The sequence below is a fragment of the Mya arenaria genome, chromosome 3, assembly GCF_026914265.1.
Source record: "Mya arenaria isolate MELC-2E11 chromosome 3, ASM2691426v1".
NCBI classification, from domain to species: Eukaryota; Metazoa; Mollusca; class Bivalvia; order Myida; family Myidae; genus Mya; species Mya arenaria.
This window is the reverse complement of record NC_069124.1, coordinates 47651433-47666676: the sequence shown is the minus strand read 5'-3', so window position 1 is coordinate 47666676 and position 15244 is coordinate 47651433. Positions and strand designations below refer to the sequence as shown.

Sequence of the window (15244 nt, the reverse complement as noted above, 5' to 3'; positions counted from 1 at the left end):
TATCCTGTGTATCGGTGCTTTACACCGAGCACGTTAAAAAACCAAGAGGTCTCTTCGCAAAGAGCTAGGGTATCGCACCAGGATCTATTGTATCTCACTCTGTTTCTTCAAGTCTTCCAATGTCTGGATTTGACTGCGAATTGCTGTCACTTCTATCTCATGTCACTTATGGCATTTAAATAAACACAATTTAAGTCGTGATGGCGTCACGGCGGGGTCAAGCCATAATGCAGCCAATGGGCGCGGGCAGACCTTGATAAACTCAAACAATAAAATCAAAACCGCAGAAAATGTTGAAAGCCAAATTTTGTTCAAAATTGCCAAAATCGCAAGATGCGGCTCATATATTACTTTACATTTTATTAATACTTTGAAATATTATTTAATGGTGATGTCACCGTCTTTAACCTTAAAGAAAAAAATAAACATTTATGAAGCAAAACACTTGAACGGGTTAATAATCCGTGTTGCATAGTATGTATAAATGACCTGACAGATATTACCTTTAACGGTGCTAACTCCTCTTACATACACTGACAGCCATTTTAAACTATGCGTACTATAATACTTGAAATATAATGTGGTATGTTCTAGCTGTTTTCTAGTGTTATGCTGTAAAACTTCATTACACAAAAGTACTCGAAATTTGTGTTATGCTGTAAAATTTCGAGTACTTTTGTGTAATGAAGTTTTACGAAATGTCATTAATACTTTTCATGTTTCATAATTTTAGAATATTTTGTCTGTTAGAAACATACATTTCTGGTGCTTAAAGTGAATTTTGATAATAGCCAAATTATTTCATGACATTTATTACTCTATTGAAACATAGTTGTCAAACTTTATATTATAGTATACACAGCGTATAGCATTTTTATTATCAATTAGTCTGTGGAATTATTTTTCTTGACAACCTATCACTACGTCTAAAGATTGTTGCGAAACTTTAGATTGTAATAAAAACAGAATGCCCGGCTTAACTGATAATTGAGATTAAGTCAGACAATGACATTTTTAGGGCCCAGCCCCTAGTGTCGCCTGCGTCTGGATTAATTGTCTCAATTTCATTGGCCATGTATTGCCATGACTTTTTGTAACATCCTTTGTCATTGGATGATGATAGTTTTGGCAATTCTCTAAAAGTTGTGTCTTTCCTCGCTCGAGTCACTTTTACTGTTGACTTCGAAGTGTTTCATCTCATAATAAAACCAGGAAATAGACACATTTCTTGATCCTTTTTAGATCTCGGGAAGGAGTCATTAGGAGTCGTCCACGCGGCACAAAACTAGCATTAAACTACTGCTTTCTTTCTGTCAGAATGTTGATAGAGTTAATAAAATACACGAGTGAGTTGCAAGATTCCTTGACGATGAGAATTCTGAACAGTTTAAAAATATCGAAGACATAAACAGACAATATGCAAGTAACGAAGACTTCATACGAAATCTAACATCATCTTTCAAGACACACCCCACGGTATGAGATGAATTTACGTGTATTAACTCGCCGACACTCGTACCACGTCTGGCAAATGACGTGGCGGTGTAACGGGTATGATGTACTGCAGTAGGGCAAGTTTGACCACTTTTCAATTAAATAAAATATTTATTTGTAAAGACTGTCCAAAGTGGATTTTTATTGAAAAAAAATCACTATTTTTTACATTTTTCATCGTATTTTTTAGTTAAAATGATAAGGGTTTTTTGTTGTTTTTAAACACGGTTCTGAGGTTAATATTTGGTTAGTTTTCATTGTTATAGTGGCTACATGGAGTCCGATTTCATGCACGATCACATATAGTAGGAGAGGTTGTCGACATTATAACAGTTCAAGTTCATCGCTTCATAATTTTCATGAATTAGAACATACAGTATATGAAAAGCAATAATTAACTTATCTCCGACCTGAGGGTATTGAGTAAGAACGGCCAAGCTGTGTGAATTTCCATTCAACTCGAACGCGCTAATATTTCAATGCGCTGATATTAATTGATCTTTGTTAAATATTTCATGACTCCTTTATATGAATTTAAATGTACTTAATGAACAACAACCTTTGCTTTTTACTTGCGCGTATTCTTTAGATCATGTCAATCGCTCCGAAAAGCTGGGTTAGAGCGGAGTCTAGAATAATTAATGTTAAAAACGGGTTTCTTCTAATCCCTATACATTTAGGGGAAATAAGCTCGTTTTCATAATATTTTACGGACATAATATGCGTTACCACAGAACCCGATCGGAAAAACTGGCCGAAAATGGGGTCAAACCAATTTGTACGTGAACGATTTGCCATAAAGTGAATCGTAAATAAATTCGTCCACGTACAATTATTTAGACTAGGTAAGAGCTTATATCGTAAATGCGCAGTCGTAAATGACATTAAATGCAGACACTAGAGCTCCCCATATTGTTAACCCGTTCCTTCTATCCATCTGCGAGGGAGCTTTATGGCTGTGACATGCCATCATAGGTGACACATGGCTGAAAGGGCTCCTCCTCCGCTTTATCGGACCCTATCATGATCGTCTTCTTCTCTGTCGTGAAAACGATCCTCAAGTTGATTGTTGTCAGCTGGCCAATAGATCTGTCGTGAGTACTGGATTTTTAGTTCCTAATAAAATTATGTTTATTGAATGCTCCGGATACCATCAGATACAATTCTTTCCTCCAATATTCGGTGCGCTAGCGGAATTCTGTTAGGGTCATCGCCTGTGAATGTGTTGATCTGAAACGCGATACTCGATAGTACTACGGTAAAATCACGATATCACAAAACTACGATAACGAACATGCGACAGTACGATAATGAAAAGCGATAATACGACAGTACGATGATAATAATGCGATGTAATGTCGTGTTTTCACCATCGTACCGTCGCGTGTTAACCAGATAAGGCAAAGTCAGGGGCGTAGCTTCTTATAGGCCGTGTAGGCCGCGGCCTACACAATTTTTAGAAAAAAAGCCAAATCTGCAATAAAATCTTAATTAATATATCGCAAACCAGGTATTTCAAATCTATCGTTTTCCTTTTCACTAAAATACACATTCATACGACATTAATGTTACGTATATAATTTGTCGAAATTTGCATACCAGTAGTCTGCGCTTTGACGCTGTTCATTACATAAACATTTATTTAAGGTAAAACATATTGATATCGTTACTCTCATTAATGTTTGTACAACAAAGAAATATACGCTAAAACGCACCCAGGACCACCTAGCTAATACGTAATCCCGGGGATGCATGCCCTCGTGACCCCCCCTCCTCAGAAAGTGGCCTACACATGAACTTTCGTCAAGCTACGCCCCTGAAAGTTCAAGGTCAATGTGAACTGATGTTTGGACAATTTGTCCAGGAAACGTTTGCACTAGGACTATGATGAACCTTAAATGGTAGGACGACTTTAACGGGTTGATAATACGCTGCGAAGTTAAGGTAACCCCTTTCGCTTTCGGGGTTCAAGAAGGACTAACTCCTGAGACTATTATATCAGAGTTGTGTGACTATCAGTGAGCAATATTAAGCTTAACATGTATCCATTTTTATAATCGTGACAACCGTGACAGTCTTTCTTCAAATTATTCAACGATGATAAAAAAAACGGAACGGGACTCAAGGCGACCTGTTTTCAAAGTTCCTGTAAGTGGATACTTGTTCGTATAAAAGAAAAATCGGGGCCAACCAAAATAAACCGTGCGACAAACACTGGCATTTGTGCATATACTGCATATACTGCGTTAGATTGTTATGTTTATATTGTATGGTCATACAATTGGTGTAACTTTGTCAATAATATTGTGTTTGACTTGAACCCATTGTATACATGTATGTATTGCCCTCATGCTACTTCATGCATGAAATAACTTTTTCTACTTTCATATTTAAACATATATATATTACATTGTGTTCAAATCTCCCATGCGGAGGATATATTGAAATAAATGAATGAATGTGTTACTTTAGAAAACAATCATTTACCAAACCTTCCCTATAACCACACTAATTGTACTAGTTTATGACCGTGAACAAAATTGAATTAAAAACCAATGTCGCACGAGTCTTCCACGAACTTGTTCATGAAGTTCCATTTTAATTAGATTATATAAAACACTGTTAAGTAAGTCATATATCACGCATAACCGTTTTGGTAGAAGCAGAACATGACCGTGAAGATGAATATTAATGCGTTACAAAACGTCTTGATATTAGTTATAGTGGTCTGTCAAAAATACGCAGTTAAACAGCTGTTCTTTAAGTTATATGCACATGATTCTATATGTGTGCCTTGTTTAACGCGGTTCCAAAATGAATAAAGAACAGGACTGTGTAGAAAAAGAACCATTGACTAATGGAGGCGTAGAATTACACGACATCCATAATGACAGTCTTGTAAAAGCTGAGACCGAAGTTGATAATGAAGATGAACCGAAGATAATAGAAGATTTCGGCGCGAAGCTCATCATATATGGCGTGAATGAGACGCCGCCTTTACATGTCACTCTCGTGTGTGCAATGCAGGTAAGTAATTATTTAGTTTGTTACGAGACTTTGATGGAAATTTCTCGCTTAAACAAATGTGTAAAGAAGAAAAAAATACTGCTTCACAATCATACCAGACTGGTGCTGTAGTACCATTCGGATCAACTCGGCCATTGTCCATCGAAAACAACCTCGGATGTTAATGGACGGTCTACATACCAGCTTTAAATATATTTATGTATTTGTCTCATGAAACTCAATTAATATCGGAACACGCAGCCTAGACGTCTATAACTGAACTTTTTTAAGTACCCGTCGGTTATTACTCGAAGTCAATAATGTATTCGCCAGCAAAGCCTGTCGGCGCTAGCAAGCCAGCTTATTGTGTCGTTACTGGTGGCGGACGTGGTGTGCGCCTCCCAGCGTGAGGACATCAAAGCGAGGCTGCTCAGCTCCACCCTCCTCATGAGTGGCGTCACCACACTGTTAATGAACCTCATTGGCATCAGGTACGTGTAAAACAGTGAATACCAATGGTTACAACTAGGGAATACGCGGGTTATTACTAAACGAGTGCATAATTACAACCCGTTTCAGCCCTAGATGGCACTTTTATGCACGAGTGCTAAAATATGCTGACAAATTAAATGTCTTGATAAAAAAAAAACGAAAAGTATTGATGAAACATTTTACGGTAGCAAATTAGTAATGCAAACAGCTTCCTTTTTATGTCAGAGAGTTCCATGTTTACACTAAATGATGAAAAATGCAATGAGAGCGAATAAAAAAGTGCCCACTCTATATCATTTCTTTTCAGACTGCCGTTGTTCCAGGGTGCGACGACTGTGTACATCATTCCTCTACTGCTCATGTCTGGGATTGACGATACATTCTGTACCGGCCGGGAAACAGACCCAGGCTTAGGTAGGGCAACTTCATAAGAGTAAATCGCGAAATCAAATGAAAAGGTAAAACGGCGAACACGTGCCAAATTGACACTTTTGCGACTGTTCGCAGACGAAAACGTGGGAAATGGAAGGCGACCATGCCCAAACATCGAGGACGAAAACACGACGAACTTAATAAGGTATCGAAGTTTTGCAATGGCGGGTATAACTATATCGTGTTTTTGCCAACTGGCACCAGAGCAACAAACTTAAAAACATATTTTAAAAAAAAGAAATATCTTAATTGAAAATTGTGCCATCTAGAAGTTCTACTTGCATAATCAAAACAATTGTGTTTGAATGCAATGTCGGTAACATAATAATTATATTATAATGACTTAAAACATCAATTCAATTAATTGAAGCACATACACATACGTGAGGCCAGCAGGGACAGTATTCATTACTATTCTTATCCTTAGGTATGCCACAGTGAATAACGTTCAGTCTATTGCTCAGATATGTTAACAGTCCTATCGAAACACTCAGATTCTACTCTCAACTGTTTTGCAAGGTTGATTTTATTCAGAAAGTATAGCTTTAATCACGGTTTCAGATAAAGTGCTGGTTGAGTCGTCCATTTTCGTTGCTTCTAGAAAGTCACGCGATATGCAAATGTCCTAGTGGCGCTTCCCACGCTAAATTTAGAATCCACTTTCGGTTTTGTTGCATTTAGTGATTGCAATAAATGCATATTTTTTATCCTCCTCGAGGTTAAAAACGTCTTAAAAGGCTAAGAGAAGTCATTTAGATATACATACAAAAAATAAGTTTGCATCACTATTTAAAACATAATGGGACTTTAAAGGGACTGTGTCACAGATTGGCACCCAAAAAAAGTTTTTTTTCTGTAACGAATCTCAGGACAATTATCTAATAGAATGTTACGCTTTGATATCATAATTGTAAAAAAAGTACCAAAATGTAAAAAAAAATTGTGTCGGATACCGGGTTCGAACCCGCGTCGCCAAAATTGAACACCAGCGCCTTACTCACTGAGCTACAAAGGCTTATTCTAAACGGGTGACAGAATTAAGCTATACACCTAATACCGACTAGCCGATCACGCATCAGGAATGAATTCTACCTGGTAGACATACCCAGTAATCTTTTTAATGGAAAAATACGAAATAACTGCTAAACTTAAATACATTGTAAACTATGTGGTACTTCAGTTAGTAAGTTTCAATGCATTGTACACATTGATGCCAAGTTAATGTCAGTTTTCGACAATTTCATTTTATTTCGCTATTTTATCATACGTGAGACAGCCCCTTTAAGTAAGATCTATATTGGTTATTGTCTCATTATCACGCCCAAAAATCCGCTAACACGAAATAATTCCAGAAGTACAGCCATCATAGAAAACTGACCAGTTGTCTAAGCTGTATGATGATTACGATATTTTTCTTAAGTGTATACCTAACAAATAAGCGAAATAACTTTTGAAATTGGTAAATCCTTCATTCAACAACGATATCATAAAAAATAATCTGTTTGAACATTATACTGATACAGTGTATTGGCTTATTAAAGGTCTCCTTGTCAACAACATGACGAACGAAACTCTAATACATGCTGCTGATGTCTTCGAGGAGAGAATATTCAACAATATCCGATCTGTAAGAAGTATTATCCCTTTGTTGATTTTAAAGGGACTCGCTCATGTTCTGGCACAAATTATTTAAGTTTTTTATACAGACATTGCAGAAGAAATACACTTAAAGTATCAAAAAGCTCTTGTTTTAGTGTGTTGCGAACCCACGCCAGTACAGTGAGTGAAGAAAAGAATAGAAAAACTGACAACAAAACCATTCGCTAAAAAGGACTCATACACTAACATAAGGATAACTTAACCTTTGGCCATTTGTGAACCACGTCACTAACGATGTTCCAGGTCGTGGACTTCTACGACAGTATCTGAGATTTTATCAACACTTGCTGAAGGGTTCCAGCCGTCAGTATTTTAGATTAACACTCTTTATGATTTGCCACACTTAGTACATCAAATAAAACATGCATTTTACATAAACATGAGCGAGTCCCTTTTAAATGTATACTGACCAGTCGTATTAGAACATTCAAAGACAACTTAAACGGACATGACGATGATGATAATACAGTAAAGGTCAGTTCGTTGTTAAGTGTAATGTACTTGACTGATCGTGTCATCGATGCATATATATTTTGATTTGTGCTGCAAACGCTGTAAACTTTCCTTACAGCTGCAGGGGAGCTTGATGGCGGCGGGGGTCATGCATGGCATTATAGGGGCCACGGGATTAATTGGGCTCTTGCTCCGCTTCATCGGGCCCCTGACAATTGTTCCTACCATGATCCTCATCTTCGTCTTCTTCGTGAAAACCGTCCTTAAGTTTGTCGTCGTCAGCTGGGCAATATCTCTTTCGTGAGTTCGGTGATCATTTTGCTAATAGTGGGGCCTAGGTGGTTCTACCAAAGTTTACAATCGCTATTATGTTTGCCGGTCGTCTGCTATAACAAAAAGCAATAGCGCAAAGCATTCGATCGTTGTTATATTTGTGATGACTGTACTTCTAGTATAACACCGATGCATTCCAAGTTGTTCCAACTGTTACACATGATATTTTCCTAAAGCCATAAAACGTTCAGTCGTACGATGGTATGTACGATGCAACGACACACCATAATAACCTACAGTCCAACACCGTTGGCTCGAACTCTCTTGGCTCGAATTCCTCCTTGGCTCGAACTGGATGTAAAACACCGATAACCTCAACGTGAGCATTTCCGTTTGGCTAGAATTTTTCGAGACTCGAGGTATTTTTACCAGTCACTGGGAGTTCGAGCGAACGAGGCTCGACTGAATTGCACTCGCACAATCATAAGTGGGTCAATGGTCGTTAGCTTTTTTTTTAATTTAAGAGACGTTCAGAATGATTATAACTATAGAAATCACGATTCTATTCCATGACATTCATGTATGCAGCATTAACTAGACCCTGGTAGACAGCAAATATATTCATCGTGAATGATTATGAATTCAAAGCATGTGTTTTTAACTTTTTATTGACACCATATATATATATATTATATGATGCACTACGCAAGGAACATCTGGCCTTATTATACCCCCGACAAACGACGTTTAAAGGGGGTAATTTGGAGTCACTCTGTGATCGATCGATTTGGCGGTTGGTCAGTCGGTCGGTCCGTTGCCAGGTATTCTTGCCGCTCTATTCAAGGACTCGCTACAACTCGCCCCTCCCCGTGTGTACGCCCAGGGCCGGTTGTAGGGTTATACGATATCCGCTACATTAAATATTCACTATTAGTTGGTAGAACATAATAAACACTAACGGTGCATGTCACTTTATTCCAGGACGGTGTGCCTATCAGTGATTTTGTTCCTGTATCTGTCTCGCTACAACATGCCCCTCCCCGTGTGGACGCCCAGTGGCGGCTGTCGGGTCATCAGATACCCACTACACCAGATTTTCGCCGTTAGTACAACGCCAAGAATATTACTGATAAGATCTAACAAATGCACTAATTATAAATAAAGTTTTCATCTAACATTCAATTGAAATTTAAAAAAAGGTTTCAAGTGTGTCAATTAAATGCATTGTAATTTTCGATCGCCATGAATATTGTGTGCACTGTTGGTGTCTTGTTATTGTTAATGAAGTGACTATTATATAATTTCACTTCGAGGCTTTATAAAAGGGTATGTGCCTATTTTATATTACCTTGTAGATCCTGATCTCGATCGTATTTCACTGGTTGATTTGCGGATTGTTAACCGCATATGACGTGTTTCCCAATGATCCTACTTCCCCCAGCTTCAACGCGCGTACGGACGCACGGTCTGATATCATCTATACAAACCCCTGGATCGCAACACCATATCCGGGTTCGTTGAAGTCCTTTTGAGTAAAAGTAAAAGAAAACACGTAAAGAAGAAATTGTTTCTTTATTTGCTGCCATATTATTTTTTAAATTTCGAATGTTCCGGCATGCAGTCATTTTAACAGGGATGGATCCAGGAATGGACGTAAGAGGGGGCGTAAACCTTTTACTTGCCCCCATCCTTCAGACTCGAATTGTTTTGGCTTATAATGTTGGGAGGGGGATTTGGAGTATTACCAATTTTTTTAAGAATTTCTAGTTGGAATAGTGCATTTTGATTGAATTTTATTACTATTGTTCTCCAATATTGAAATACAAAGTAAACTTGGACGATTTTAGTGGGAGGGCTGTGCGCCGGGTTCTCCCCTCCCCCCGATTACGCTAGTGTTAAACGTTTATATGTATGTACGCCGTTTACAGGTCAATACGGACCAGTATCAATTAGTTCTTCCGCATTGCTGGCATTCTTCATAGCAACGCTGATCTCTATACTGGACTCCATCGGTGATTACTACGCATGCGCACGTGTGTGTCGTGTGCCGCCCCCTCCCGCCCACGGCGTAAATCGAGGGATCATGATCGAGGGCCTGTGCACCTTCCTGTCAGGGACAGTGGGCTGTGGCCATGCAACCTCAACATATGGAGGCAACATAGGAGCTATCGGAGTCAGCAAGGTTCAACACATGTTTTTTCTGCAGTTTTGTTGCTACAGATATGTAGGGTTTTCGTTCAATTGCCTTAAGAAATGGTTGACACATGACTGAGATTTCTTCCTAGGGTTTATTTGCAATCATGGTCATTACCATTTGGAGGCAATTTTTCCGGTTTCTTTTCTAACCATGTTTAAGTGTGGCTGACATTTACATGTTCGAGTTTTCTATTTATCCAAAGGTTGCCAGCCGGACAGTGTTTATTTGGTCGGGAATAATCTACATACTTTTCGGTTTCTTCGGCAAGTTCTCCGCGTTCTTCATCACTATACCCTACCCCGTGCTCGGCGGCTCATTTGTCGTCATGATCGGCATATTTTTCGGCGTTGTCATCAGTAACCTAGAGGTGAGTTTTTCATAGTCACTGTACACCGACAGTGAAATGGTGTGTTACAGCTCGTGTCTTAATACCACTTATATTAGCGCACGCTTATTCTGATTCTGCAGCGAACAAAAACTGTATTATACTTCACCGGCAAACATAAAAGGTGTTTAAACATAACAAAATTGGCCATATAGTACCGTGCTAAGTGCACAATACGTCGTAAAGAAATAGATGCAAAAACCCGAAAATAAAATGCTAAAATAGGTCCCATTAAAACGGTGTATTTTAATTAAAAACACAGTTTCAAGTCACGATTTTTTTCTATTTTCACTTTGTAAACAATCAATCGCTCAGCTTATACATTCACTAACATTTTTGGCCTCTAGAAACATAGGTTAAAAGCCCGAGAGGAGCTTACACGTCTGGCCTCCGGAAAGGGGCAATTATATTGAAATAAGTGATATAACCTTACTTATCAGGTCAAAATATCCTTCGAACACATCCAAATACTTAAAAATCCGCCATTTTGTTCTGCATCGAACATGTCCGTCACTTAAAATTCCGCAAAAATAAATTACGTTGGACCCTTTGTTTAATTATCAAACCAAAAACAAAACGATGATATGTAAACCATGTAGATTAAAGTTATATCTTATTCTCCAGGTGACAAATATGTCCTCGCCTCGGAACATCGCCATACTGGGGCTGTCAGTTCTTATAGGTCTCGCTGTCCCCACCTGGGCCCAGGCATCACCTGTACCAATACACACTGGTAAATGTTCAAACCAATACACACTGGTAAATTATAAAACTTTTGTACTTCAGAACTAAAGCGAATAACTGTGTTCATTTCAATTCCATACCTTTGTGTCACAGTAATTCTTGCGCAAAATAAAAATGTTTAATTGTTTTCATTATTTTTTATTATTTGAATGCATTATTTTGTCAAACTAGTCCGTCTCTTAACGATCAAAACTAAACAATATGATTTGTGTTCAGATAAAAATTTATTTTGGCGCTTTTTAATGGCAACGTAGCTATTATTTGGATTTTTTTCATATAAAGGCTTACATTTTCATGTTTGTGTTTGTTTGATCATTAAAGTCTGATGTGTTTAACATTATAATACATTAAAACTTTTTTTCATAAACCTAAATCGTTTCTCTTTATCAGTTATCTTTTTAAGCATTTTTCGTACATTAAATTGAAAACAACATATTCCCTGTATGTCTTGCACCAGGTAATGACCAATTTGACCAGATCGTGTCCATGTTCCTCAAGAACCCGAACACAGTGGGCACCGTCATCGCCTTTTTCCTTGACAACACTGTACCAGGTAAAACATTGGGCTCAGTTTACGGGTTGAGTCCTATTTTTCGTTCTTTCAGTCCATTAAGAAGGGAAGATTGCATCATCGCACCCAAGCGGAACGATAAGCCCTTTCTAAAATTAGTATTTACAGACTTTTGCTTACAAGGGTCAATCAATTTAAATACTTATCAACCAAGTGTTCTCTCTAGTCATCTTGGGCAGAAAGAAATGACAAACTATGTAAATTGAATCATTTAGTATTTCCGTTTTATGATTGCAAAGCATTTTTTGTTGGGATATTTTTTCTCAGATCGGGATACCGGGAGTTAGTTTACGATCTTCTCCCACCTCAGATAAGTAGATCCAAATATTTGGCCATGCTGAAAATCCTTATCTTGCCCACGGGCAAAGAAAAAATAGTACCCGGTAGTAGAAATAAATTTCATATCTACTGTATTTTGTTTAACTGAAGTAGGAGAAAATGTATCTACCATGGCCGCTCGTGTAAGATGCGCGCAGGGCGTTTTACAGAAACTCGGATAACCTCGTTTCCACAAAACACACTTCGCTCGGGTTGGGATGAATCTATCTTACACTCTCGGCCATGGAAGATAATCATAGTCTTGCTTTTTGAACTAGCCACCATCACATGTTTTACCTAATGTTTCAAATATAAATTTTCTCATACAGGTACAATTAAGGAACGTGGTATGTTCGGACAGGAGGAGGCGAGCGAGGACGAGGTCAATGTTAGCTTTAACGAGGGTTACGAAGTGTATGACCCGCTGTTCCCAAAGAAATGGTTGTCATGGAAACTCGTCAAATATTTACCATTCTTTCCATATATGGCAGAAGAAATGGACTCTCCGGCTTGATTGTACATATATATATTTAATTGATTGAAATATTAAGCAAAAGCAAATCTTTGCTATAGAAAACAGATCTTAACATGTACAGCAAGTAGAGAACGTGTTTAAAGAGTGTTGATCATGCCAAAAACACTTCAACTTTCAGGGAATTGCTGTGAAGCTGTAATTCACTTTGATTCCGTATCTTAATCTGATTATGTTCTTTGGTCCCCAGCAAGTATTTGTTTAGAAAAAATAAACGTCAAACACCTTTAAAGGCTGTCTAATGCTTTATTCAGATTTTTAGCCTTTCTCATGTTTGCGTCAAATGCTAATTTATTTCTTAGAAAAGTTCATGTTCTTACTTGTATAAGACTGATTTTCTTGGCTTGGGGACATTTAAAACAAGAGCCCCATGCGGGCTTATGCTCTACTGGCATCGAGATTGTGGTCATTTTCAATCCAGAGCATGTAAGCATGGGTAATAAGCAACAAACTTATAATTCACTTTGAACATGATGTGTTTGAGTAAGCTGAAAACGATGCATGTTCAACATACGAGGAAAGAAAATTTAGGAGGCAGATAAGTCGGATGAACTGTTTTAATATGTACCAGAGACAGTTGCTCATATCCAACGCATATACATACTAGTAACAGGCACTATATTGAACCAGCAGTGAACCATGTTTCAAAGGGCAAAGGGTGCCAATACAATACTTATTCACAACTATCTGTAAGTCGTCTCCCTTCGAGATATATTTTGATAACGCTACACCAGTTATAGGGCCGTTATCCATTCATACATGGATGGATCTAGCTGGCCTTAAAATGGAACCAAACTCTCATTGATATCGAACTGCTGTGTATATTTGGATGAGATACAATATGGCCCTTAATCGATACAATATGGCCCTTAATCGATACAATATGGTCCTGAATCGATACAATATGGCCCTGAATCGATACAACATGGCCCTTAATCGATACAATATGGCCCTGAATCGATACAATATGGCCCTTAATCGATCACCTGGGTAAAAGTTGTAAACCCTTGTTACCACTAGCAATGTTACACACCAACTATCTTAGCTCTATGTATTTCGGTTTCAGACAAGAAAATTCTAAGTTATTTCCATTTATATCTCTATGTTAAACAGGTGAACCTCGTGACGGGGCCAAACTTGAACCCAGTGGTATAACTTGGACTTTACCAGACTTAGTAGAGGACCATTAGACATTGCTACATACCAAATATCTAAGCTTGATATTTGTTCTCAATTACTGTTCACATTGTCCAAATTGCATTGCTGTAGCTTTGAAATAAGAAAGTAGGTCAAAAGGTCACCTGTCAATGTCATTATTGCTATTTGTTGCAAAACTGTACAAATGGTCCAAATCGTATACCAGTAGTTTCAAAAATAAGGTCAAAAGGTCACAGTCAAGATCATTCAAGTACTACATAGACATTTGTTTTCTAAACAGTACAAATGGTCCAGATTTCATTGTTGTATCTTCGAAACTAAGAGAGAAGGTCTAAAGGGATGGGGCCAGTTTTGACCCCAGGGGCAAAATTTTATCAAACTTGGTAGCGGGCCATCACATGATGCTACATGACAAATATCAAAGGTCTGGGGCTTGTGGTATGAGACAAGAAGATTTAAAAAAAGAAATGTATGCAAGTCTATTGAAGACGTTTGACCTCTGAGGCAGGGCATGTTTAGAGCCCAAGGGCATAATTTGAACCATCTTGGTAAAGGACCCCTACATGATGCTACATTTTTGTAATATCAATTGTCAGGGAGTTTAGACAAGAAGATTTTCAAAGTTTTTCCTATATAAGTCTATAGGAATCTTTTGAACCCTTGGGTGTGGCCAGTTTTGACTCCAGGGGCATGATTTGAACATACGCATAGAATCCATTGTGTACAGACGGACACACGAACGACCAGACACTGCACCATGGCATAAGCTCTTCTTGCCTTTGGCCAGTAGAACTGAAAATCAACAAACCCTTTTAAACTGTGATTTTCACCTCTTTATTAAAAGCAAGAAAGATAACAAACACTAAAAACAAGTTGCCTCTCTTAGACTGTAATATGTAAATTTCACTAGGCTACAACAGCAATTTTGATCTGGGAATGAGAGATACAATTAAAACTGTATTGTGTTCAGAAGAAAGTGTTTACAAACGCAAACCGGGCCATGATATAAGCTCTCCTGGCCTTTGGACCGTAGAGCTTAAAAATGAATCTATTCACAAGAGGGTGATAGAGGCCCTATAAGAAATGTTGTAGATGTTATGAAACCATTCTAGTTAAGTTCAATGAAGAGTGTGTAAATCGTGTGGCCTTTTTTGTTGTATGACTTTCATTTTACTAGGACTTAATACTTACCAATAATTGACCTTATTCTGTGTTGTCATTTCTGCATACATCCGAACTCAAGTTTGTCCTATCTTTTGACAGTGGAGAAAGTTTTAACCCCTATGAAACAGGACATATTCATGTAGGAAATACCAGTATGAAATGTATGTCCTAGCCTATGAAACATTGTTTTTCTTGCATTTAACATAGTGACCTAGTGAGCATCGGGTCTCTTATAAACCTGACCTTGACCTCATCCCAACAAAACTTATAAAACAATTGAGTACGTGGAAGTACAAACTTTTTGATAATGACATTGTGTCCCAGCGTTTTTTCAACAGACATGTTTTGTAATGGGTTTTGGCTTCA

The 15244-nt window shown here is 38.0% G+C and overlaps 1 protein-coding gene across 2 annotated transcripts; it reads left to right on the top strand.

Annotated features, from left to right (window-relative positions):
* The first annotated feature begins 4186 nt into the window (after positions 1-4186).
* LOC128228858 (solute carrier family 23 member 1-like) lies at positions 4187-12788 on the top strand. 2 transcript variants are annotated; one of them, XM_052940385.1, is made up of 12 exons: positions 4187-4521; positions 4834-4991; positions 5300-5406; positions 6966-7051; positions 7655-7836; positions 8791-8911; positions 9165-9321; positions 9738-9991; positions 10209-10373; positions 11016-11124; positions 11593-11688; positions 12354-12788. In XM_052940385.1, the coding sequence occupies exons 1-12, from the start codon at positions 4309-4311 to the stop codon at positions 12536-12538; spliced, it is 1833 nt and encodes a 610-aa protein (XP_052796345.1). In that variant the 5' UTR covers positions 4187-4308; the 3' UTR covers positions 12539-12788. The 2 variants fall into 2 exon arrangements, with proteins under 2 accessions (XP_052796345.1, XP_052796344.1); XM_052940384.1 differs by having other exon boundaries at positions 11016-11150.
* Positions 12789-15244: the final 2456 nt, after the last annotated feature.